This window comes from Macaca fascicularis, chromosome 15, assembly GCF_037993035.2.
Source record: "Macaca fascicularis isolate 582-1 chromosome 15, T2T-MFA8v1.1".
Lineage (NCBI taxonomy): Eukaryota > Metazoa > Chordata > Mammalia > Primates > Cercopithecidae > Macaca > Macaca fascicularis.
In genome coordinates, this window is record NC_088389.1 from 80037851 (window position 1) to 80065592 (window position 27742).

The 27742-nt window shown below is 40.9% G+C and overlaps 1 protein-coding gene across 5 annotated transcripts in view; it reads right to left on the reverse strand.

Annotated features, from left to right (window-relative positions):
• The window catches only part of ADAMTSL1 (ADAMTS like 1), a 979893-nt gene that overhangs the window by 70827 nt on the left and 881324 nt on the right, over positions 1-27742 (reverse strand). For all 5 annotated transcript variants that reach the window (XM_045373291.3, XM_005581665.5, XM_074017425.1 and 2 more), the window contains 2 exons: positions 21684-21811; positions 5643-5771 (listed from right to left, as the gene is read on the reverse strand). In XM_045373291.3, the coding sequence (XP_045229226.2) occupies positions 5643-5771; positions 21684-21811 (257 nt within the window). The remainder of the gene's footprint in view (positions 1-5642; positions 5772-21683; positions 21812-27742) is intronic.

The window sequence follows — 27742 nt, forward strand, 5'->3', positions numbered from 1 at the left end:
AAGGTAGTGATACGTATGCTTAATACTGACATTCAGAATGCCTCAACATTGGAGTGTACTGAGCTACGCAAACGTATCCTGAGTGTGTTAAAGGGAGAAATAACATTGACTGAATATTTGCTGTAAGCCAAACATTTTATAAACACAATCACTTATTTTTCACAATGATCCTGTGAAGCAGGTACTATTTAGTAACTCCATTTTATGAGAAAAAGGGTCTCATAGAGATTAAGAAATCTGCCTAAGGTCACATTTGTTTGGATGCCTGAACGATTACATGGGGGCAGAGTTCCTGTTCCCCCAAATTCCGTACCCTACAGCCAATCAGTAATCCACCAGTGCCAGGGTAGGGATTCAAACTGAGATACCTTTAGTGCCAACAGTCCCCATCTTAACAAGTGTACACTGCCTGTCATTATACTAGCCTGACTCTTGAGAGAAAATCTGAACTGCTGCTATACTATTTCTGAACTGTCAAATGCTTAATTCCTTTCTACTTTCAGAATTAATGTTTCTGCTGTGTTTGTAAAACCAAGCTGTTGTCAGGAGAGAGGTTCCAGAATCCATGTGTTCTGGCTTTGTTAGCTCTTTCTTGTTGAGAAGCTTGGTCAGGTTGTGGGAGATGATCTTTTCTAGCCTGCTGTGGTGTGACAGCAAATGCCACCAAAAGGAACACCTGAAAATGACAGAAAATGTGCTCTACCACAGAACAAAATCCAAGAGCTATGTTGTTGTGGACCAGCTACTTGGATAGGCTCCACATGCTAACCTCCCTGGTATTATTTGGATCTTAAACTCGGGGAGGAAAAGAACCCATGTTTACATTTTCCCCTGTGGTATATCTTTTCAACAGCACCATGCTCTCCCTGCTGCTTGAAAGGATCAGTAAAAGAACTTAGACATAATGGGTGGTAAGTTGATATGATTACAAGGTTCAGTGCCTTTGATGTCCACGGAGCTGCCAGGTAGGGTGATGCTATAATATTCTTTTTAAAAAAATCCCAGACAGGGTATTCTTGTTAATTGGATCTCTCACTATATTTGGAAGGCTGCCTGCACCACAGCGGTGTGTCAACGTCTCAAGGTGGGGTGTCCACTCAAAGGTACACCTTTACATGGGAAATTCTAGAAGCTTCCTAGGAGGTGTGGAGGTAGAGTGGCTTAGGGAAAGAAAAGAGAAAGGATACAGTAACTCAACTGTCAGCCTTGTCAGTTATTCTAAAGAACCATGGCAGTCTGGAAAGAAGGTTTCCAGCCTTCCACTTTTCTCCATACTGACTGTGGCAGACAATGATAGCTGTTCACAAAACCAGTTTCCCTCTTTTTCCTGAGTACCCAGTGAGTCTACCTTCCCCAGCATCCTTTGTAGTTGCACGTGGCCATGTGACTAAAGGAATGTGAAAAGTCTTAATGTGTGCTCCTTCCAGGTGTCGCCCTTAAAAGCCTTCTCAACCATCCCCCATATTCTGTTTTCCCCTCTCCTGGTTGATAGGATAGAGGTAACCCCTAGGGAGGCCTTGGAAGGCATGTGTTTCAGATGACAGAGCGACCAGCATCCTGTGACCCCGAATGACACTGTGGGGACAGATCCTCTCCAGATGACCAGGTGTACTCTTTGGGCACTTAGCTAAGCAAAAATAAAACTTCTATTGTGTTTGAGTCATTATACATTTGGGCATCTACTTGATACCAGAGTCTAATCTATCCTAATACACCACCCATCACTGACTCTTGAACTATTTGGCATCCCTAGTCCTGCTGATTTTATCTCCTAAGTAAGTCCTTCAAATGCTTCCTTTGTTTTCAGGAGAAAAACCTAAACTGTACCATAATCTATGAGAACATGTAAGATCTAGCCCCTGCCTACCCATACCTCCTCAGCCTCATATGCTACTTTCTTCTTTGCTCTTGATATTATAGCCACACCACCAGCCAGGTTTTAATTCTTTAAATGCAGCATGCTCTTTCTACCTCAGGCCCTTTGCACATTCTGTTCCTATTTACTGAAACACTGCTTCTTCCCCTGATCCTTTATCACCGACTCAGTTTTCTGACCTCTTCAGAGAAGGAATAGAGAACAAGCATGGGAGTAATACAGTCAATTAGGTCATTTTTCAAGAAAAAACCTATCATACTCATTGCCTCATGCTGTTGATGCTTCAGGACTGGGAAGAATGTGTGAGGCTGTACTTTATAAGCTGAAAGCACATGTATGCAAAAAGTTGTTTAATGAAAAATTGCTAACAATTCAAACATGTGAGTCAGTCTAGGTAAATTACATAATATTCTTAACATAGGCTATTATATAGCCATTAAAATTATGCTTATGATACAGACAAATGTTTATTACTGAGAGGAAATAAAGCAGGATAAAAGGGAATGATTAAGGAAATATAATAAAATGTCAGCTGTGGTTGAGTTTGGAGAGAACGACTTTGAACCAGCTTTTTTCTTTCCTTTTTGGCCTCCTGAGTTTTTCTGTGTTTTCTAAAATTTCTTTAGTACTTTAATATTTTATAATAAGAAAACAACAACTGTATCTGAATATCACATTGTATTATCATTACATATTTCATAACTTTTCTCCTTCCCAGACTGTGAGCTTCCTGAAAATTGTATCTTGTTTATCTGTGGCTCCTTGGATTAGGAGAAATCTGATCTAAGTTGGATTAAATATTCCATAAAAAACTGCCAAATGAATAACATGAATGAATTTGACATAAAATACTTCTTTAAGGAGGCCCTGATGGAGTCCCACTTCCCTGTCTATTATCAGAGTCTGGGTGGCAAATTCTCAAGCTAGAGTATTAGCTACTGGCAGTGTTATTGGTGCTCAGAGAATCCCACCTAACCAATCAGGAGGTCACTAAGCTGCCTGACTAGGAATGGGATAGAGATGTCCAAGAGTAAGGAATGAGCCATAAAAGCCACTTACAACAGCAAAGTAAAAGCAGTCCTCTGCCATTTGGCATTTAGCATTATAGCTGTCAGTATTTTAACTGGAGACTAAGCTCACAGATGATTTCCTTGTCCACCTAACTTACTGTGTAATTAAAAGCAGGCTCTTTCCCACCTACTTTGAATGAGTATCTTGTTTAACAAAAGGAATAATGACAAATATACAAATATTTATTTTAGTTAATCAGCATTAATACAGATGGTTTGATGGGTAAAAACAAAAATAAAGACTGCAATGCCACAGCCAGGGAAAACTAGGTATAACCACCTAGGTTCTCACTATAAGGTTATCAAGTGAGCCTCTGGATGAAGTCCCAGAGAGAGGGCCCTAGGCGACACAGAAGAGTGACCAAAGCTTGTTTTAATGTCGTAGGCTCTCCAATGCAGATGCTTCCTCAACCAGATTCTGGTTCTCTCAATCTCCTTTAAATGCCCATTTCCTTGTTTTGCTGCCCTTTCCTCCCCTATTTTTTTTTTTTTTGAGACAGAGTCTTGCTCTATTGCCCAGGCTGGAGTGCAGTGGTTCGATCTCAGCTCACTGCAAACTCTGCTCCTAGGTTCAAGTGACTCTCCTGCCTCAGCCTCCTGAATAGCTGGGATTACAGACACTTGCCACCACACCTGGCTAATTTTTGTATTTGGTAGAGATGGGGTTTCACCATGTTGGCCAGGATGGTCTCGAACTCCTGACCTCAGGTGATCCACCCACCTCGGCCCGCCAAAGTGCTGTGATTACATGTGTGAGTCCCCGCACCTGGCCCCTCCCCTATTCTTTTACTCCTACCAGTTCCACCTCTCAAGAAGATACACAACATGATCCATCATATCACCAGTGTTTCCTCACCAAAGCATGTGTCCATAGTGATCAGGTGTGTGTTGGGGGGTGATGGTTCTGCAGAAAGGGCCCTACTGGCACCACCATTAATCCCTGCAGAGAGGGGTAGCTCATTCATGCCAGTCCCTGTCAGGGGTTTTGTCTTACTATCTATCTAGGAGTACAGGGAATGAAGGGACTTGGTTCTAGATTTCACTGATGAGGCTGGAAGGGAAGCATCACAAAGGCCATGAGACAGTTTACAAAGGCGAAGCTAATGCACATTTACAAAGATAGATTCACATTTCAGATATCCTAATTTTTTTTTGAGACAGGGTTCTCGCTCTGTCACCCAGGCTGGAGTGCTGTGGCATGCCTATGGCTCACTGCAGCCTTGACCTCTGGGCTCAAACGATCCTCCCATCTCAGCCTCCCTAGTAGCTGAGACTACAGGCATGCGCCATCACACCTGGCTAATTTTTGTATTTTTTGTAGAGACAAGGTTTTGCCATGTTGCCTAGGCTGGTCTTCAACTCCAGGGCTCAAGTGATCTGCCCACCTCAGCTTCCCAAAGTGCTGGGATTACAGGTGTGAGCCACCAGGTCTGGCCATATTTCAGATATCCTAAAGCTATCAGAATATTTCAGAGAAAATCAGACTTGGCTATTATTTGGAAACAGTAAGTCCTAGGTTAAGATATTCCTCCTATTTACTCTAAAATGGGTTTTCTGGTCTTATAAGTAACAAAGTGAGGTAAACCTTCAGATGATGAAGATCTAAGATGAATAAACCACCAAAGCATGGGGTGCCACAGCCTGTCTACTCTGCCCATAGGGTATGATCAGGGAACGTGGGTTTGGCGTGGCCATGCCACTGTGAGTATATCTGATGAGGACAGCAATCAGAACGCTAGCTGTCCAATGGCACAAGAACCATTCATTTCTTCATCCCGTTGTGGCAGTGAAACCCCTAGGGTACACATCACAAATGAGTGGTCTACAGGAAGGGAAAAATAGTAGCTGGGCCTCATTCTGCTATGTGTAGGTGTTTTCTGTCTTTTAATTGAAGGTAAATATTTTTATACATAGCATATTACCACCCCCTATTGTCTACTACTCCTTGCTTCCCTGTGCCTTCCTGGTCCCCGCTGGCCTCTGAGTATGCAAAGCCCACCTGAGGGCAATGCCTTTATCAGAACTCCACTGGCTATCTTCTTTAATAACTCCTGCCCACTTCTGATCCGAGCAAGCTCCAGGCTGCTATTGGCCTTACCTCTTGCTGTCTTTCTCATATCCATCCAGTCCTTACCTTCCCATTCCCACTGCCCTGAGTTCAGGCTTCCATGACCTCTCCTCTAAACGACAGTGATGGGTCTTACCTGGCCTTTCTGCCCTAGTATTTCCCTTTTTCAATCTATTCTCTTCAATGCTTTGCTTTTGGAAGCGTGGCCCTTTAATGTCACTTCCCACCTGCATTTCTGCACTCTGGGCTCCACCCAGACTAAAGCTCACACTGTTCTCTTATAGCCTAGAGGATTTTCTACTTCCATGAATTTATCACTCTCCTTCGTCCACTTGAAACTCCTTGCCCCCATCTTTGCATGTTCACATTCTATCTGTATGGAAGGCTAAGATTAAAGAAAAACACACACATAAAAAGATCAATTTTACCTACCTGTCCCAGTCAGAATTAATCTTTCCTCCTCTAAATTTCTACAGCGCTTTCTACTTTCAGAGGGACTGAGGTTAATGCTTTGGCTTTCCTACTAGCACTATATCCCTGAGAGTAAAATTTGTGTCTAATTTGTCTTTGTATCCCCAACCTAGCACAGGGCTCCATTAACATGTGAACAAATACATGGATTTCTCACCTGCAACCTGGCAGTTAATTGTCACATTCACTCCCTGCACTGTTTTGATGGTGCTTCCTATATCGACTGTGACTGCAGGCTTCTCCGTGTTGATCACGGTCATTCGTGACGTTTTCACTAGTGGCTTTCCTGAAGATAGATAAGAAAGAATATGAGATGTTACTTGGTGGTGACTGTGGAAATTGGGGCATTCCTTTGAAATGTGGGCTAACCACCAATGCATGGCTGGTCTATCCAGACTTTTGCAAATAACTATGTTTTCTCTTGAAAAATTGTAAGTGCACAGTATAAAAGCATCTACCTACCTACCTACCATAGTGTTGTCAGTAAAAGACCAAGGATTGAAGAGTTTGAAGATAGAGCATGTTATACAAATTGAGATGATTTATGCATTCTAATCATTAAATTAATAACCCTTGACATCATGTTTTACAGGGCCTTTTTTAAAAATTAATTTTCAATTAATTTTAGATTAATTGTAGATTCACATGCAATTATAAGAAGTAATAGAGAGTGCTGGGTGCAGTGGCTCATGCCTGTAGTCCCAGCACTTTGAGAGGCTGAGGTGGGTGGATTACTTGAGGCCAGGAGTTTGAGACTAGCTTGGCCAACATGGTGAAACTCCATCTCTACTAAAAATACAAAAATTAACCAGGTGTGGTGGCATGCAACTGTAATCCCAGCTACTCAGGAGGCTGAGGCATGAGAATCGCTTGAACATGGGAGGTAGAAGTTGTAATGAGCCGAGATCACACCACTGCACTCCAGCCTGGGTGACAGGGTGAGACTCTGTCTCAAAAAAGAAATGATACAGAAGACAAATACTGCATTATCTCACTTATATGTAGAATCTAAAGAAGTTGATCTCATAGAAGTAGAGAGTAGCACAGTGGTTACCAGAGACTGGGGAAGGGAGTGGGGAGAGGAAGATAGGGAGATATTGGTCAAGAGGCACAAAATTATAGTTACATAGGAGGAATAAGTTCTGGTATTATATTACACAGTAGGGTGACTATGTGTATATTTCAAAATATCTAGGAGAAAGGATTTTGAATGTCCTGACCACAAAGAAATGATAAATGTAAGAAGCGATGGATATGCTAAATACCCTGATTTGATTTTTATACAATGTATACCTGTATCCAAAAGAATCAGACTGTTCCCCAAAAATATGTACAATTATTATGTGTCAACGAAAAAATTTTGAAAAGCATGATACATAAAAAGAAAAGTTTGTCTTTCTGTGCCTGGCTTATTTCACTTAACATAATAACCTCCAGGTTCATCCATGTTGCTGCAAATAACAGGATTTCTTTTTTTTTTTTTCCCCCTCTTTTTTTTTTTGTTTTTGAGACAGGGATGGTCTTGCTTTGGCATCCAGGCTAGAGGGCAGTGGTGTGATCTTGGCTCACTGCAGCCTCTGCCTGTCAAGTTCAAGTGATCCTTCCACCTCAGCCTCCTGGGTAGCTGAAAGTACAGGTGTATGCCATCACGCCTGGATATAATTTTTTTTGTTTGTTTTTTTGGTTTTTTTTTTTTTGTAGATACAGGGTTTCCCAATGTTGCCCAGGCTAGTTTCAAACTCCTGGGCTCAAGCAATCCACCCACCTCAGTCTTTCGAAGTGCTGGGATTACAGGCATGAGCCACCACACCTGGCCTCATTCTTTTTTATGGTGGAAAAGTGTTCCACTGTACATATATACCACATTTCCCTTATGTATTCATCTGTTGATGGACACTTAAGCTGATTCTATATCTTAGATATTGTGAATAGTGCTGCAGTAAATATTGGAGTGCAGATATCGCTTTGATTACTGTTTTCATTTCCTTTGCATATATACCCAGGAGTAGGATTGCTGGATCATATGGAAGTTCTAGTTTTAATTTTTTGAGGAACATCTACACTGTTTTCTATAATGGCTATACTAATTTACATTCCCATTAACAATGTATAAGAATTCCCTCTTCTCCACATCAGCACCAGTATTTGCTTTTTTTTTTTTGGTCTTTTTGATAGTATCCATTCTAATAGAGGTAAGGTGATATCTCATTTTGGTTTTGGTTTACATTTCTCTGAAGATTAGTGATGTGGAGCATTTTTCATATGCCTGTTGGCCATCTGTATGTCTTCTTTTGAGAAATGTCTATTTAGGTCTTTTGCCCTTATTAATTAACTAATTAAGTTCAAGGGCACACGTGCAGGGTTGTTACATAGGTAACCTTGTGTCATGGGAGTTTGTTGTACAGATTATTTCGTCAGTCAGGTATTAAACCTAGTAGTCAATAGTTATTTTTCCTGATCCTCTCCCTCCTCCTGCCCTCCACCAGGCCCCAGCATCTGTTGTTTTCCTCTGTGTGTCCATGTGTTCTCATCATTTAGCTCCCAGTTATAGGTGACAACATGCAGTATTTGGTTTTCTGTTCCTGCATTAGTTTGCTAAGGATAATGGCCTCCAGCTCCATCCATGTTCCTACAAAGAATTTGATCTTGTTCTTTTTTATCTTTTGTCCATTTTTGAAAATTAATTTTTTGTTGTTGTTGAGTTGTTGGAGTTCCTTACATATTGTGAATATTAATCCCTTGCCAGATAAAGAGGTTGCAAATATTTTATCTCATTCTGCAGACTGTCTTTTTATTCTGTTGATTGTTTTCTTTGCTGTGCAGAAGCTTTTTAATTTGATGTAACCAACAAGGACACAACAACAAAAAGGAAGCTACAGGGTAAGATCCCTGAAGAACATGTATATACAAATTCTTAACAATATACTAGCAAACCAAATTCAACAGCACATTAAAAAGGCTGAGGCAGGAGAATCACTTGAACCCAAGAGGCAGAGGTTGCAGTAAGCTGAGATTGTGCCACTGCATTCCAGCCTGGTGCCAGAGTGAGACTCCATCTCAAATAATAATAATAAAAAGAATACATAGGGGGAAGCATCACACTCACTACCTAATTTTAAAATATACTATAAAGCTACAGTAACCAACACAGCATGGTATTGCCATAAAAATAGACACATAAACCCATGGAACAGAATAGAGAACACAGAAATGAATCCACATACTTACAGCCAACTCATTTTCAACAAAACTGCCAAGAACACAGAACAGAGAAAGGACAGTCTCCTCAATAAATGGTGCTGGGAAAACTGAAGCTAGACCCCTAGTTCTTACCACACAAAAATTAAAAATGAAGGATCAAAGATTTAAATGTAAGACTCAAAATGATAAAACTACTAGGAAAAAACATAGAGGAAACACTTCATGACATTAGTCTGGGCAGCAATTTTTTGGAAAAATCTTAAAAACATAGGCAACAAAAGCAAAAATGGGATTATGTTTTTGATATCAAGTTTAAGAACTATTTACTTAGATCTAGATCCTGATGATTTTTCCTATTTTTTTCTAAATGTTTTATAGTTTTATATTTTATGTTTAAGTCTGTGATACATTTTGAATTAATTTTTAGATAAGATGTGAGAGGTCACATTTGGATAGGAGGTCAAAGCCCATTTATTTTTTGACTATGGATGTCTAATTGCTCTCTCACCACTTCTTGAATAGGTTATCTTTCCTACATTGAATTGCTTTTGCACTTTTGTCAAAATTAGTTGGACACAGTTGTGTAGATCTGTTTCTGAGGTCTCTATTCTCTATTCTCTATTCTGTTCCACTGATTTATGTGTCTATCCCTCTACCAGTACCACACAGTCTTATTTATTGTAGTTATATAATTAATTCTGAAATTAGGTTCGCTGATTTCTCCTGCTTCTTGGCTATTCTAGTTCCTTTGCTTTTTCATATACATTTTAGAATAATCTTCTCTACATGTATAAAATATTAGTAAGATTATGATAAGAATTAAACATGTATATTAGGAAAGAAATGACATCGTGACTTTGTTGTGTTTTCCAATCCATGAACATTGTATGTATGTCTATTTATCTTCTTTAATTTAGATCTTCTTTAATTTCTTTCATCAGAGTTTTGTTGTTTCTGAGATACAAGTCCTGTTATATTTTGTTACATTAACCTAATTATTTTGGTTTTCTTTTGATTGTCTATATAGACAATCATTTCATCTGCAAATAGGGACAAGTTGTATTTCTTTATTTCCAGTCTCTATGCCTTTTATTTCCTTTTCTTACATAACGGCACTGGGTAGAAGTTCTAGCACTATAATGAATAAGGGTGGTGAAGGTGGTTTTTTTCATGATGTCTAGGTTTCAATTGAAACCTGTATATTTTTCTAGTTATGAGACTTTGGATCTTATTTAAACCTTCAGTTTTAGCTGCTTTCTATAAAATCACTCAGGTGTGGGAGCAGGGACATGCCTCCTTGTTACTACCCAGTGCAGGTTAAGTCCAAGTTCTCCACTTGGCCTCTTCTGTTACTCAAGTTGGGGGCTCCTCATTACTGCTTGGCAGGAGTGGGAGTTCTGGATCCCCACATAGTCCCCACTACACAGCTGTGGGAGAAGCCTCCTCACCTTGGGCAGGTGGTACAAGTCCTCACTCTCCAAGGGACCTCCTCTTCACCATCCCAGTGGGGAGGGGAATGTGGGCACTGCAGGGTGAAGGTGGAACTCCAGGCTCCCCATGTGGTCTCCACATTACGCTCTGGTAGGTGTAATGAATGAGGACTGAAAATCTCTGATACTCCCCTCCATGAGGGTTGGGGGGCACCTCATTTGAGGCTGGCTGCAGGGGAATCTAGGCTTCCTGCTCAGCCTTTGCTGGTGTGGGTAGTGGTGGACGCAGTGTTTTCGGTGGCATCTGGTAGCCTAGAGTAGAATTTGCTAAAGGTTTTCTGTCTTCTATGATTCCCCTTTCCTGGTCCTTTGGTTAGAGAGAGAGAAGGCTTCTAGGCTTCTAGCTGGTGTTTTTTGTTTTTGTTTTTGGTACTCATTGGTGTTTACCAGTAGCCAGCTTCTTGAGCTCCAAGTTTGTGATTTATGAGGCAAAAAGAAAACCCAACAAATTTACAGTTTGATTTCCAAGGTCTTTGGTCAGGTGGCTTTCTTCCCTTTACTTTTCAATCTCCTTATGTGTGTTTTATATATAATGTACAGGACCTTTAGTGGTACTTAGCAGTAAGAATAGGGAATAGTATAAATATGCCATCTTCCCAGAAGTCGAAGTCCTGTGTACATTGTGTTTTCATAGGCCTTTATCAATTGGAAATAAAATACAGCACTTTGTGCACATGACTACAAAATACAATGAAAAGACTCATTCATCGAACACGTTGGGGAAATAGGGTCCACATGAGATCATATTCATATAACCAAAGCTTAACCTTTGGCAAGTGGATTTAATTTTGTTTTAACCATTTTATAGGCAGGATATTCTACAATTACATTCACTCTTCTCTGCTTTCATTAAATGTGAAGAAAACCTGAATTCAGAAATGCCCTTTGGAGTCTTATACTTGCTTTTTATATTTTTTGTTTTCTCCGGTATCTATTTATCCTGTATTCCTGCTTGTACCGTCCCACAGCCTCATAATAGAAGCTATCCCTCTTTATTCTTTGCCATTTTATTTGCCTTCTAGGCATAGGTAATTAAGCTCATCAAAACTGTGTTCAAGGGCAGAAACTTGAATAATGTTCTGAGAAGCTCACCTTGGAATGCATGCATAGGCTCTATTTTGACTGTTCAGGGGACTTTTTCCTTATACCACTTATATTCCATACATTTGAGATTATGTATCATGTGATGAGTGATTTAGTACTATAATGATTGTTGAGCATAGTAAATGCATGGCCACAGTGAGAGGAAGCAGTTGGAATGATATTGAGTTAGCACTGGTATAAATGACCTCTCCTCCCTACTCAGAGTTAGAGCTACTCAGCTCTGACTCCAAATCTACCCTACATCTTACCAGCATCTCTGTTGCTATGATCTAATGTTACTATAATCTCTGGATGGACTACTATACAGCCTAACTGGTCTTCTGGCTTTCACTCTTCCTTTACTACAGTTTTATGGCAGCCAGAGTGATCTTGCTAAAACATGAATCAAACCATACAACTTTTCTGCTTAAACTTTCCAGTCCCTTTTCAGTACAATTAAAACAAAATTTGAAGCTCTTTTTCTTTTCTTTTTTTTGTTTTTGAGACCGAGTCTCACTCTTGTTGCCCAGGCTGGAGTGCAATGGCGGGATCTCAGTTCACTGCAACCTCTGCCTCCTGGGTTCAAGTAATTCTCCTGCTTCAGTCTCCTGAGTAGCTGGGATTAGAGGCATGCACCACCACAACCAGCTAATTTTGTATTTTTAATAGAGATGGGGTTTCACTATGTTGGTCAGGCTGGTCTCAAATTCCTGACCTTAGGTGATCCACCTGCTTTGGCCTCCCAAAGTGCTGGGATTACAGGTGTGAGCCACCATGCCTGGCCTCAAGCTCCTTTTCGTGACCAGCCATCCGCTGTACATTAAGACCCAGTGGTCTACATCACCTACCTCACTTAGCCCACACTCCCCATCAATCACAGTGCTCCAGCACACTGGTCTTCCTTTCCTCCAACCTGGCCATTCCCCGTCCCTCACATCTTCCACCGACAGACTTCTGCATGGCTCTCTTCTGGTCATTCAGATCTCTGTGCAAATAACACCTCCCAGTGAGGCCTTTTCTAACCACTCCATAGAAAGCATGCATCCCTGTGTGTGGCACGGGAGTGAAGAGATGTATACTTTAGATGGAGGCAACTTTACTTTTTTCATAAGCACTAGAACTAGCAGAATTTATCTTCTATATTTGTGTATCTCCCCCCAGCCCCTGCTAGTTCATTATGTAATTTTGATAACATCAGAGATCACATCTGTCTTGTTCTCTTCTTTATTTCTATCACCTAGGCCTGGCACCTAGTAGATTCTCTATAAATATCTGTTAAATGAAAATATGTATTTATATGGTGTGCTATGTGCATTACCTGGATTTTTTGCATAACAACCCTGAGAGGCAGAAACAACAGTACTATCTTTTACATACACAAAGAACTCAGACTCAGAAAGGCCCCATGGTTTGTCCAAGGCAACAGAATAGCAAGTTATAGGGCTGAACTGGAGCCCAGGTCTTTGACCTAAAGTCTGGTGCTTGTGATAGGTAATCCCAAGTCTTTGTCTGTGGGCTGGCTGCCTCAGAATCCCCAGGGCACTTGTTTAAAATATAATCTGTCCTGCTATAAGACAAGAGTTGCTCTACTGTGTTATAAAAACAACTGTGCCAATGGGGAAAATGAGGTTAGGGACCGGAGGGCTTTAGAGTCACAATTACCAAGTTATTTTTCCTACAGGAATTTTAATAATAAAGGTGTTTTTTTATAGCTGCAAGTGTATAGCTATAAAATTCAAATGTCACTGAATTAAATCCAGCCCTTAATTAATTATATTGAGCTTTTGCTGGAAAGTAAAGGCCTTTTTTTCTCGCCAGAAGCACTGTTGTTACACAGGCTACTTCTTATACATTCTTATTACTTTCATGATCCATTGTTAAGACAAAGCACAAAGTTATCCAGCTATTTATAATCAATAGAGATTTATAATGAAAATAATGTTTCTTAATCAATTGACCCTCTTAGACCTATTAGAAAAATGTTAGCATATATTTTGAGTCCCGCTTCAGAACTACTAAATCTGAATCTCAGATGACAAGGTAGAAGCTGTAATCTCTATTTTTAACAAGTTCCTAGGTGATTCTGCTATGCAGGCAGGTTTGATATTCAATACGTTGTACTCTTTTAGTTTTTCTTTAACTGGTTCCTCTTATTCCTGGTGAGAGATATCTTTTGAGATACCACTTGATCTCTGTTAGATTTTTTTCAAGCTGGAGCTGCTATTTTAGTGACCAACTTAAAAAAATCAGCATAAGCCTACTTTAGACGACCTGGTTGATCACCTACTAATTGATTACTGCTGTGTGATGACTGCCATGTAATTGCCAATACCTATGTTTGTGGACATGATTACAATCACATTGATATTAACTAGTACTAGTTTAACCATAGAAGTTAACTAAGGAGAATAGAACAAAGATGCGGTGAAGGAGTGAAATGATAAATTATACATTTGTGTTAAGATAACAAAAGCCACAGCACGCTGTACCAAAAGGGCTTTCAGAATAGGAAAAACAGAAAAAGGTGCTGAGAGCTAAATCATCATCACTAAGCCCTCAGCAGCATGAGCCGCGCCTCAGCAGTCAGTCCTATGCATGCTTTGTGAACAGCCATTTAGTTTTAGCAAGTCAGCATCAGCTCACAGATTAGTGTTAATGTATAGAAATTGATAGGGTTTACATTCTTTCATTTAATCTGTAAATGTATTTGTGTTGTAGCTGAATGAGAGCCATACAAACAGAAGGAGATCACGCTCAGTTTTATATCTGTATAAATTTAAGAAAAAATAAGGAAATAGAAATAAAGGCAAGCGTTTCAATTAATCAGGCACAATGTGAGAAGTGAAGCCCCTGCAAGATAGTCAGACACAGAAACAGAAGCGTTGCGAGAATCATTTTTGCATGGTTCCTTCAGACCTCACTGTACTCACAGCACAGCTTTTGGATTATAGTTCCTGTTAGAAGTGATGTAACAGAGGAAACAGAACCTCATTAGTAAAGGAGGGCAGCTCTTATACAAAAGGCGAGCCTGACATATGGCTAAAACTTGTACGTCAGCATCCAAGGATATGAAGGCCATTGAGGAAGGAGCATGGCCTTGTGATGCCTTTAAAAACAGAGGTGTTCAGCAAACCAGGAACCATCTTGATCCTGAAGGATGAGGACCTCTGGAGAGACAGGCAGGGACAGACAGGTAACCCCTGGAATCCCTGGAAACCCATTCCTGCACATAGTCTGGGCTCTGGTTCAGGTCTCTCTCCTATGTGATTTGGGGTAAAATCAAAATTCAGTGGGAAAAAATCTGAACATACGTGTTTGAAAAATATCTTTGGCCTAATATAAAGGTGATTGAGAGAGAAGCCAGAGGAGATGGAAAGTTTGTTTTTTGAATGAAGCCAAGAGTAGAAAGCATTGTAAGTACTGTTTACTCAGGGCTGAATCCCAGGCCTCTGCTAATAGAAACTTTGTTTAAAATGTCATGCTGCCTTCCATTTTAGAAGCCATGGCAGAGAATGACTTGCTATCAGCCAAACCCTTTTCCTCTTCTTCCTGTGCACACAGCTAGATAATTTTCCAGCCTTTTTGCGGTTAGGTGTGAGCATGGAACTGAGTTCTAGCAGATGGAACATGAACAGACGTGAAGTGTGCCACTTCTTGGCCCAACATACAAAAACTCTCTTGTGCAATTCTTTTAGACTTTATGTGAGCAAGAAATAAACTATCATATTTTAGCCATCATATATTTATAGGTTTGTATTTTTGTAACAGTTTGTAAGTGCCATTTAACCCAGGCTTAATGAGTATTTGTTGACTCTTTGAATGGGTGAATCCAATGGGTCTTCCTTCCATTCCTCTAACATTGTAAGTCACAAATATACTTGAAAATAATTTCCCCTAGTCTTAGCTATCAACAATGAGTTGTACTTCAAGGACATAGATTCTCTGTTTGGCTAAGGCAGTTTAGGCTAGGAAGTGTGCATGTGTGTTCATTCTCAGGGAGAAGAGAGACTTGTGGAAGATAACTAGAAATGGGGCAACAGCAGACACAAGGGCCGCAGGCTGGGCAGATTTGGCAGGTTTGGAGATGACATGAGAGCTTCAGAAAGGGCCCACAAACAGCAAATAGGTTTGAGATCCTGAAGCCAAATGTAATGACTGATAGAGTTTTCCTGGAGTACTGTGCAGACACGGATCCTGAGTTACATTCATAAGGGCTGAAGAGCAAAAATACACGATGAGCTAGTGATGCCTGCATTGGGCAGGAGCAGGAGAAGGGGCTGCCTACAGGTTAGGTGTCCCGACCTCATCTCTGCATAGTGTAGCTGAGTACCCTTAGGCAAGTTATTTAATCTCTGTGCCTCAGTTTTCTACTTCTACAGTGTCTGAGAGGAGTAAGTAAATGGATGCATGCAGAGCTGTGAGAACAATGGCTTTGCACAGCAGGAAGTTTGAATAAATGCTGGCTATCACCAGCACTATCTCTGCTATAACACAATGAAATAATCTGTATAACAAATCCCTGTGACGTGAGTTTACCTGTATAAAAAACCTGGACATGCACCCCCCGAACCTAGAAGTTAAAAAAAGGTAAAGAACTTTTTGGTAATAGTTACATAACTATATAAGTTTGCTAAATAAATCTCTAAATTGCACATTCACAAAGAATTTTATGATATGTAAATTATATCTCAATAAAGATAAAAAATAGTTTTAACCTAATTTTGCCTGTTTTTGTTTAGAGTCAACAATGTGACTACTAATTAATTGCCTTGCATAAAAGATGAGAAGGAATTAGAACTGTTATGCCTTTGAAACTCTGCTTAGTTGGCATGCCTTCAGCATAAGTATTACAGGGCCCTTAGCACTTGAGGAAGTAGGTAGGGCTTAGACTGCCTTTTCCCAGACATTCCCAGGCTGCATGGCGTCCTTCTCATATCCTTGTTTCTATTACCATTCTCTTTCAATATTTAGATATTTTTTGCCAATGTCGGTGGGTCAGGTGGGTCAGGTTGCTCAGGTAACTACCATTACCTCTTCTAATTATTTAATTGATGATGATGGTTTCTACGTAGAATAAGGCCGGAAGTGGTTCTGCCACAAATTCTTTGCATGTTCCACTGCAAGAGTCCTAGCCAAGGGACCCCATACTTAGTACAGCCATGTGATGCTGCAGCCTCTCTAGAAACCACTAACGAAGGATGTTCGTGTCCACCACCTGTCCAACCACCATCCTTCCTGCGTTCCATTGAACAGATGTTGGAATTGCTTTTTTGAGATTGAGATGTGCCAACTTGAACTGCTTGTACTTTCTTTTTTATTTCCTCTAGTCAACTGGGGAGCTGAGTGAGATTCTCCTGCTATACTCTCATCAGTTTTAAGTTCTATAAAAGTTTGAGGTCTTTCATGGGCATTCTCTACATTTGTACTTACTGAGAAAAACTTAAGGGCCTTAGCTATTCAGTATTCTAACAGATTTTGAAATCTCCTTGATGTCAGCTTAGATCAGTCAATGGCTATTACCATGTGGCCCAGAGAACACAGTCAAACCTGTCCACCTTTCCTTTTTTTTTTTTTTTTTTTTTGAGATGGAGTTTTCCTCTTGTTGCCCAGGCTGGAGTGCAGTGGCATGGTCTTGGCTCACTGCAACCTCTGTCTTCTGGGTTCAAGCGATTCTCCTGCCTCAGCCTTCCGAGTAGCTGGGATTACAGGTGCCTGCCACCATGCCCGGCTAATATTTATATTTTTAGTAGAGATGGGGTTTCGCCATGTTGGCCAGGCTGGTCTCAAACTCCTGACTTCAGGTGATCTGCTCGCCTCAGCCTCCCAAAGTGCTGGGTTTACAGGCATGAGTCACTGCACCTGGACCACCTTTCCTTTTGATCTAGTGCATGGGAGTAAATCTTCCTTTGTTAGCCTTTGCATTGGTGACAAGGTCCTCTGTGAGTCTAACTCTTTATGAAGCAAAACCCTCCTTTGTTAACAGAGCTGCTGGGTGAAAAATTCAGAAATGCCAATTTGAAGTGACTTACATTATGATAAGCTTACACAATTGCTCGTCTTTTATTGTAACTACTAAATCATGACGGGGAGGGACAGAGGAAGAAGAATTTCAAAAAACTGCCTTTTATTTTTATTTTCCCAGTGAGGTTTCTGTGATCTCTTTATTAGACACAATGTGTATCAGCTATTCAACTCATAAAGAGCAAAAAAACATGCCAGGAAAGGAGAAATATTTTCTGTCTCTCCCTTCCTGTGAAAACGTCAGATGAGCTCATCTGTGTTCTCTCCTTTCAATGAAAAATACACTCATCCCTCAGCCCTCATTTTATTCTCATTTCCCATTGATGATGTCAGGCAGGCCTTACAGTATCTCTTTTGTGATCTTATAAAATCAATAACAACCAAAAACGTTTCCCTCTTGTCGATGACCTCACCAATGGTCTATACCTGGAGAGGCCCTTATCTGCATTGGTAAGTACAGCTAAACTCCACGGATCCAGACTGAAGCAATTTACCAGGAAACTACTTCCTTTCCTTCAAAACCTTGCCTAGGCCATTCAGATTTGGAAGATTTCTGAGCAAGATGGCTGAGTGCTGAATTTAACAGGCCAAGATGATTCTCCAATCTCTGTGTTTATGTCTGTACACATCAGAGACTCTCCTTTACCTAGCCCTGTTTATTCCTGAACACAAATTCACACTTCAGAGTGTTAGGTGTGTGACATTTTGGTGACATTCCTATCATCCCCTCCCTGCAGTCCTCCCCTCCTAAGCTACTTTCATCTACACCCGGAGCAGTGAAACAGGCATCCAGTTAAGTGCATTCAGAAAGAGGAATTTTGTGCCATTCGGTCTAAATGGCTGTGAGTTCCCTGGGCTGTTCCAGGGAGGTAGGGAGGGAAACACTGGCCATCTCCATGCTGAGAGACGCTTGCAAGGTACTCCCAAATCCCTGAGACTTAAAGATAAAATCAACACATAATGGAAGATTTGAGAGAGGAGCAAAAGGCACAAGACAGTATTTTACAGGCCAGACATGGCAGAGCAAGGAAGGTTTGGCTGTATTCTATGTCTAAAACTAAATGGTGTTTACATGTTCAAAGAAAACTTGTGTACAGAATAAGAAATAGAACTGAAATGAATCTGAGAGGCAGAATTGGCAAGACACTGGATCCAGGGGATGGGGCAAACTTAATGTCAGGCATCTTGCTGTGGGCCCGGGAGAGCCCGCCAGGCCTCTCTCTCTGTGGCCCGTGTGAAATATTCATCACAAGTCACCTCCCTTGCTCTGAATCCAGGTGCCCCAAGTACTTTCCAGATGGCTATCCTAGCTTCCCTAGTTGACACTGAGACATTGAGAGAGCTGCTATACAAAGAATTTGTGAGCATTCTGGTCCCTGAAAAGGAGCCTCTCCCACTGTAAACATAAGTTGGCCTTTGTTGTATGTATTATTCTCTCAATAATAATAATAGCTAACAAATATTGAGTGGCTGCTATGTGCCAGCCACAATTACAAACATTTTTTATGAACGATTGCACTTAATCTCCATGAGAACTGAGTCAGGTACTGTTATTAGGTACTGTCATCTTCCAGATGAAGAAATTGAGTCAGTAAGTATAAAGACGTTGCACAAGGTTACACTTAGGAAGTGACAGAGCCAGGACACAGACCTAGACCCCAAGGCTCTGGAGCCCGTGATTTTAACTGCCATGCTATACCTGCTTTTGTGAATCATGAACAAATTTCCCTGCATCTGGTCAATGCAGACACACTGGCAAGACACAAGTCCATACTTTCCTTATAAAATCATGGGGACACGTGATTATCGTGAGGCTCAAAGTCTTTTATTTTCCCGCTTTGGCCTACATTTATACTGAAGTCCAGGAAAACCCCCCTGCAGTTTCCATAACAACACAGTAGTGCAGAGATTCACCATGAGGATGTGACAGCAAGTGAACTGAATCAGTTTCTAAGTTCATACTTGAAAAATATCAGTGAAGACTCATACTGAAAGATACATGGAAGCAGAGTTGGGATAATGGTTTGCACATCTTAGAACTGTTTTCAGGTTGTTTCATTCTAGAAGAGCTAGAAAAAGAAAGGAGGTTTACATTTATTGCATGTGAACGATGTGCCTGGCATTGGGTTAAGTGCTTTTTCACACATGCAATCTTACTTAACCTCACAACAACCCTGTAAAATAATGTTAGTTTAATTTTTACAGATGAGAACAGAGACTCAATGAGGTTATATACTTTGTCCAAGATCACATAGCTAATAAGCAGTATAACTGGTAATCAAACTTAGAAATGCCTGATACTCATTCACCCCCACCCCTCCAATTTAAGTTATGTTCAGATTATACCTTATAACTACTAAGCAGGATCTCCATGCATACATTTGAAGTAAATTGTTATTATCTCCCAATTCTAGATAGCCAGTTATCCATCGCTTGCCTTCACTTCTCTGTAAGCATCAGGGAGCACGAAATGCAGGTTTTATTTGTTGCTGTAGGTTCCACAATATGTGGCAGAGGGTGTGCTCACAACAGGAGCTGGTGAACCACCTAACACTGTGAGTGCAGATATTGGCACAGGTGTGGATGATAAGCTCAGGTAAGGGTGCAAATGCAGTCATAAGGCAATACACATTTTGAGCCTTTATTTTTAGAGGGACTGCTTGATAGATTTTCTAGCAGACCTAAACAAACCCTGGCAGCTAAGGTGTAAGGATGCAGCTCCCTATGCCCTGGGTGTTGTGTCTGTAGTCGTACTTCACCAGGCAGCCCCTCTCCTCCCCTTCCTTGGTGCCTCTTTGGCCGCTGTCTCTCTTCCCCAGCTTTGAACTTGTTGGCAGCCTCCAATAACCCCTCTTCAAAGAGCTGAAGGCAAGCCTGATGTTACAATTGCCTTGCTTAATTCCAGACAGGTTTCTATTAGTCGTATTAAACTCGGGTGAACAAAGGGTATTTAGTCTGTGATAGAGCTGAACTGTATCTAGATTAATATAAACAAGAGAATTAATCCTGCAAGAGCCACTATCTGCGAGCAACTGGAAAGATGTCAGCGGTGCCCTTGCTAAAGCAGGTTGGAGGGTGGATAGCAGAAGAGATTTAACAAGATTGGTGCTGAGCATCTGGAGTCTGTATACAGAGGGGAATAAAGATTGCAACTGGAATACATTAGAAGAAAAGCAAATGTTTTATTCACAAAAAATGGGCATTAATAATATCAGTCTTTAATCCGGCCCAGGGCTCCTTAACTTGCCTTCTTCATTGTTGACTTTGATCTTCCCCGCAAAGCTGCCTGCTAAGGGTCCCTTCCCAGACCCGCCTGAAGTCATGGGGGCATACATACTGTTGCTAAACAGATATGCAAGGGGGTAGCATGTGTGACTGGAGTACAGTGTGACAACATAATCCCGGCAGGGACAGATGAAGTCAGTGTGGGGTGATGTTGGCTTTTCTAGCATCTACTGAATCATCTGATGAGAGTAGCAATTGAAAAGAATAAATACAAACACATGCGACACAGCCACAAAGACTGGATGGCCCAGATTTGAGAAAGGAAGGATCCTATTTTCTCAGATCAGTGGGAAAGCAGGGAGAACAATTAGCTGGGAGTTAGGCGACTCCAGTTCCCTTTTTCCCCTGCCACTAGCCGAGCAGCTGTGTGACCTCGGGTTGCCTGGCCTCTGAGAAACAAGGACCCTGGTCCGGCTGGTATCTAAGTTCTCTTTCAGTTTCAAAGGCATGGGTTTGTCCTATGCAAAGAGGTTTTATAAAAGCCCTACATGTCTTTTGCTACAAGACCACAACTTTGGGAGACATTGTACTCTGAATTACAATGTTCTTAAGTCACCATGTGCAGAATGTATTGTCTAACCTCAATGGATAAAGGGGAAGTGTTGGCAGTGCGTTAGAGCAAGAGGTTGAAATAAAGCAGAATCAGAGAGAAGTTCTGGGGAACACTCCTGCTTCAAGCCATGACCACAGAATTCCAATTACTTAAGGGTTGTAGTCTTTCTTGCAACAGGTGGAACAAGGAGATGACAGGATCCAAAAGAGTCTTCAATGATCATAATTCACAATTCATGTTCCAACATGCTACTTATTTGCATATATCACCTTTGCTCACATTATTCCTTCTGCATGAAATATCCCTGTCTCTTATCAAAATTCCACTCACTGCAACTCTAAGACCTCCTGGCAGGAATGTACTGTCCTTGCATACTTTTTGGTTATCAGTTATAGCACTTCATTCCATCTCATACTACACTGCCATTGTAATTATAGATTACAGACTCCCTGAAGATGGAATCTCAGCCTTCTTTATCTATGCATCTCTGGGCCCGTTTGACACACTGTAGGCACTCATTCAATAAAAGTTTATGAAATGAACAGAACAGGGATTTTCGGGTTACCTGCTAATGTGACGGCAATGGAGACAGAATCGTATCCCAAGGCATTGGTGGCATTGCAAGTGTAGAAACCCACATCTGCTTCCACTGGTGCCAAGATCTGTAAGGAATCATCTGGCTGTAGAAGAATCCTGGAGCAACAGAAAAGAAATATAGACCTGGTCAAGTCAGTTGACTCCTTTTTGGCATTCAATATTGGTAAGGCAGGAAGGAACCTCAGGATGTATGCAGAGCCCTGTTTTAACAACAGAGACAAACCAGCTACAAGGACAATCAAGAACCTGGGCTCTCTTGCCTCTTTGATTAATGTGACTGCGGTAGTGATCTCAAATAAGGAGGTTTCTCATTGCTTTTGCAGCCTGTGGATTACTTGATCTAAATGCTACCAGCTGGACCAGACAACATATGTGCACCAAATACATATAACACACACAGATGTCTAGGGGGAGGGGGGATGCTAGAACAAATGGCACAGATAGATTTGGGGAAGGCTCATTAAGGAAAAAGCAAAGTTACAAAGAGAAGTGGAGCTTGGTTGGATGATTGAAAGAACGTAGGGCTTCCAGAGATGAAGAAAGATATCTTGGGCAGACACCGTGTCTCATGCCTGTAATCCCAGCACTTTGGGAGGCTGAGGCGGGCAAATTACCTGAGGCCAAGAGTACAAGACCAGCCTGGCCAACATGGCAAAGCTCCGTCTCTACTAAAACTACAAAAAATAAAAATTATCTGGGCATGGGGGTGTATGCCTATAATCCCAGCTACTTGGGAGGCTGAGGTGAGAGAATCACTTGAACATGGGGGGCAGAAGTTGTAGTGAGCTGAACTTGCCCCACTGTACTCTAGCTTGGGACACAGAGCATGACTCTGTCTCAAAACAAACAAACAAACAAACAAACAAAAAACAAACAACCAGACAGACATCTGTTCAGGTTTGCAGGTAGGAGAGAAAAAGCCAAGAATTGCATATTGATGAGAGGATCTTACACATATAAATGAAGGAAATTCTATGTGTCACAGCCCTGCTGTAGTTATATATACATCTATTGTCTTTATTTAGTTATAAATATTATAAGGCACAAAACCTAGGTTTTTTTTTGTTTGTTTGTTTGTTTTTTGTGAGACACGGTCTTGCTCTGTCACCCAGGAGTGCAGAGGCACAAACACAGCTCACTGCAGTCTTGAACTCCTGGGTTCAAGCAGTCCTCCCACCTCTGCCTCCTGTGTAGCTGAGACCACAGGCATGCACTACCATTCCCAGCTAATTTTTAAATTTTGTGTAGAGATAGGGTCTTGCCAAGTTGCCCAGGCTGTCTTGAACTCCTGGGTTCATATGATCCTCTTCAGGTCTTATTTATTGCTTTTATTTTCCCCACTGCTACAGGGGACTCTCTGTAGAGTAGGTTCCCAGTAGAAAAAGTCAAAACTTGCCCTTCAAGGTCATGGAGAGAAAATTCCAGAATAATCAGAGTCTACTTTAGACTTTTTTTTTTTTAATCTGAAAAGACTTAAAAGAATCAAACTGAGTGCCTACAGTGAGCTTCAAACCCACTCCATCCAAGTCTGCTTTTTCTCTTCTAGATTTATGTCATTTCTAGAAAGTACATGTAACATCATGCCAGCTTAATTAATGACTAACGATGACTTGAACCTGATGTCTTGGTGACTTAGTGAGGCTGGCTGATAACTGGAATGTGTATGTGGAGGAGGGAATCTAGAAGGGTTGGGGGAACAGTGGAGAAGCTCAGAGATCCGGTGCCTAGACCTGGCAGGTGCTTTAGGTTGACAGTTCATTTGACAGCAAAGAAATGGCTCAATAGCCAGTTTTGGGGATCCTGAAGCCAGTCATTTCTAGCTTTGTGATTTTTTAACCTCCCTAGTTTCAAAAGCTTCAAAAAAACTGTTAACCCAATATTATGCTAGCATCCATCCCTAGGAGGTAAGCAGTTAATAGGGGTTGTTTTTCGAGAAAGTGAGAGGGTGGGGAAACAGAAAGGTCGGGAGAACCCATAAGACTCTGTGGTAAGATTAAGCCTGGAAGTCAGATCTGCTCCAGCAACACTCTCCCACTATACAATTCTTTCCTCACTATTTCCCTTGCCGGGTCTCTCCAGGCTCTATGATATTTGCAATTCAACACCACTTCTAATCAGCTGTCAATTATTCTGAGGTGGGTGACAGTCTGGCAGTGAATGAGATCTCCTCAGCTCGGCTTTTAGCCTTGGGCCTACTGCATTGCTTATTCTTACCTCCTTTACTGTCAGAAGAAAGGCAGGAAGTAGAAGTAAGGCTTCCATCAATCAATTGAGTTATATATGGGCAGCTCTAGTAAAATGGGGAATGAAATAGATACCTTAGTTAAAGGGAAGTTTCTGGATGATTTGTGCTTGATTTAGTGCTATTCCAGACCATCACCACTATTATTGGAGACACTCAAGTTTTGTGGCATTGAACTAGAGCTGAAACATTGCGAGGGATGAAAGGAAGCCTCTGAGAGCTTGTGATATAGCTCATCCACCCATTCATTCCCTGAGAGATTGTGTTATAGCTTATCTACCCATTCATTCACTCATCCATCAAACATTAGGTGCTTTTTTCTCAAACAATTACATGTTAGTTTATTTCAAAGAAGCTATTAAGAGAAAGATGACTATACACTTTACTTATCTTCGGCAAACCATACAATATTTCAGATCTTCGTATGACTGTTTCCTGAAGGAATCTTACAAGACGCAACATAATGTAATATCATTGCTAAGTCTCTTCAGGTGTTCAAGCTGTTTTAGATTAGAAAATTAAAAATCAACTTTATGATTTAAATCTTTATGATGTCCCAGGAATGTTTATGCTTTCACAACAATTCTAAATAATAATAAAAGTAGGCTTAGTCAAGTTTCAATAGAACTGAGAATGATGGAACTCAGTAGATCATTATTCAATTTTACCACATGGCAAAGGTAGAAATTAAAATATGCTAAGTTCCCAAACCCATTAGGGTAGTTGGCTCCCTGACACTGGAAACATCTCTCTTGTCCCTGCAGAAAAGGGTTCTTGGACACTCACAGCAGGAGGCTAGAAGATAGTTCTTCTGAACTTTGTTTTGGTCCTACTATGATTTAAGTAATGGCCATTGGCAAATCTCTTCACCTTCTTCTATTTCAGTTTACCAACTTCTAAAACCCAATTGAAGTACGTTTTCATGCTCATCAGAGGGAATTGTTAAACTGGGGTATATAATGAATTTCTAGATCCTCTTTTGGTATTTCCGATAACTCTTTTCTTGGTAATGCTGTACACTCTGAATGGCAAATTAACTGTGAGGGAGGAGGAAGGATGAGGAAATTGTGAGGAAGGAGTGAGAGGGACACATGATATTGGCCAGTTTCCCCCAGGCAACTTATCAGATCTCCATATTAGAATCTTTTTTTTTTTTTTTTTTTTGCATACAACTACCGCACCTGTCTGATTTCAGGCAGAGGATGTAACCCTCTCCTACCCTGGCCCATTTATTTTTAGGTGGGGGTTAGTTTTTGTAGTTACACCGGTTTCTCCAGGCACTGAGTAAGCCACCATGCTTTCTGCCCATGTCTGAAGCCTGGAAAAGAATTCCTACAAGGCTGGTGAAAGTAAGGGAGGTGATCCGTCACAGAGGGCACAGAGTTTTAAGGATTTGAACTAGAACAGGAGTAGCGGCAATGGAAAGGGTGACGTGTAGATCATGAGATTTAACATTTGCATAGTCTACTATTCCATAAACAATGTATACAAAGATAGAGACACTGTAGTATTCACTTTCATAAAAACAGTCTTAAATATTGTCTTAAGACAAAATCTACGTGGGAGAAAGCCTGAATTTCTCACTTATTGTGTATACTTACAAAAGTGACTTATATTTATAAAATGGAACTGTCTAGCTCAAGGGTACATAGTTATTTGGGGGCAGAGTCAGGATTTGAAGTAGAATTTCTTGTTTTTGGTCCAGCACTTTTTCCCCCCACCCTATAATTCCTTTGGGACCACCATAAGACTTAATTGTTTAGTCATGCTTTCTTCTTGTAATTAGAAAGCTGCCCACGGTGTGTTCTTTGTACATATGGCCCATTTGGATGTTATTTCCCTTTCTCTTATAATTCAGTAAGGCATAAGTCCTTTCAGGGATAGGGGAGGATTTCACTCCTATTATACATACAATACACCCATAAAATTGGTAGATGAAGGCTTGAAGGCTGCCACTAGGCGGAGCAGTAGTTCCGGAAGGGGGTCCCACGCAGGGCTCCTGGGAAGCACCACCAGGCAAAGGAAAGGGCTTGCTTCAGAGACGGAGGCTTGCTTCAGTTTACCTAGCCTGGCAACTAGAGAGAAAGATTCCTGGAAAAAAATATTTTCTTCGTATTTCAGGAGTCTACTCTATTAATTTAGCTTAATTTGCTGGTAGCTTATTTCTGTCAGCTTATATTTAGTTTCCAAATTTGATAGGCTTGCTTTAGAATGAGCAGTCAGAGAAACATAGGGCTGCTTTCCAAACAAAACCAATAGGATTCCTTTGGAGCTGTTTTGGAATTTATGGAATCAGAGGATGTGGGGACATAGAATGGGTACAATTAAGACCTACACAGCAAGTGGTAATTTGGTCATGATAGGTATATCAATACTCCCTGCCTTCCTCCCAGACCTGTACCCCACTTCCTTTTCAGTTTTCTAGCCTAAAACTTATTACTTTACTTATTTGACCCTATTTTTAGCCAGAAAATGAAGAAGCAGTTTTGTTTTTCTGGGGGCCTTCATTTGTAAGCTTCTATGTGACAATACGCCTTCGCAAGCATCCTACAAATTAAGGACCAGCTGAGAGGGTGCAAGAAATTGTTTTTGTACACAAGTAAAAATCCTTGTCATGCATGAGAATAAGATATGGACAACAAGCTCACAGGCCGTTTTGACCAAGTATAATCTCTTTCAGACTAAATCATCTCCTCTGTGCTTAAGAGCTCTTATTTGAAATAAAGGCAACTCCAGGTGTATAAAGGAAAAGTCTCTAGAAGTTCTGTGAGTAGGCTGGCATCAGCCACCCAGTAGGCTGGGTCCTCTGGATCTTTGGCTGAACTGTAAACACCACTGTCTTGTGTGAACCTACTTCTCAAATTGATCTCCATGCCCAGCTATGAGGAGCTGCCTTGTGGAGGGGAAGACTTCCCAAATTGGAGCCAATAGACTCGCACTCCAGTCTAGAGTCACGTGGTGGTCTTGGGCAAGTCATTCGATTGTGTGAGGCTTTAAGTTTCTTCTATAAATTCAGGTTAATACTGACCTCAAGAGTGTTCTTGTGAAGATCTCATAGAAGAGTATATAAACTCATTCTTACTGTTTTCCAAGTAAAAAGGTCTCAGTTTAAACACCAGATAAAGCTAATAAACGATTTTTTTTTTTTATGGTACACATAACCTGAGTAACCTTCTTGGAATTTCTAGTTGTCAGACAAAATATTTAGGTTGTGGGTAGAGAAATGTCCATCTACTATCTGGGATATGTTATTGTGCCACCTCAGGCCTCTTATTCTGACTGGTACACTTTCCTAAACCTATTTTAGGTCTCAACACAGGACTGGAAGCTAGAAATTATGGATGTATCCTTTCTCTGTAGAGCAGTAGCTTCCTCATCTTTTCAAACTTATCTGCCCCACATCCCAATACAAACTTGTCACTGTAGTCAAGATGGCCTCTTTGACTCTCCTTGTCATTAGCTTGGGGCTAAAGATGGGCTCCTCCTCTTCCCCCTCCCTTAAGAACAAGTTCTAGTTCTATTTTCTCATGCTGCTATACTACACAAGAATCTGTCCACTTCCTGATCTAGTTGTTAAAACTCCACTACAAAGTCTTTCAATCAACTGTCTCATTTCTTCAGTGAGATTGTAAATTATTATCTCATCCATAGTTCTGTCTTCAGTATTCAGCATAGGGCTGGCACACTAAATAAACACACAATGAATACTCATTTGGTTACCTTCAAAGCAGCGGGGTTGAAAATGATCATATCCACAGTATAGCATAGCGGACGGTGGTTGAGAG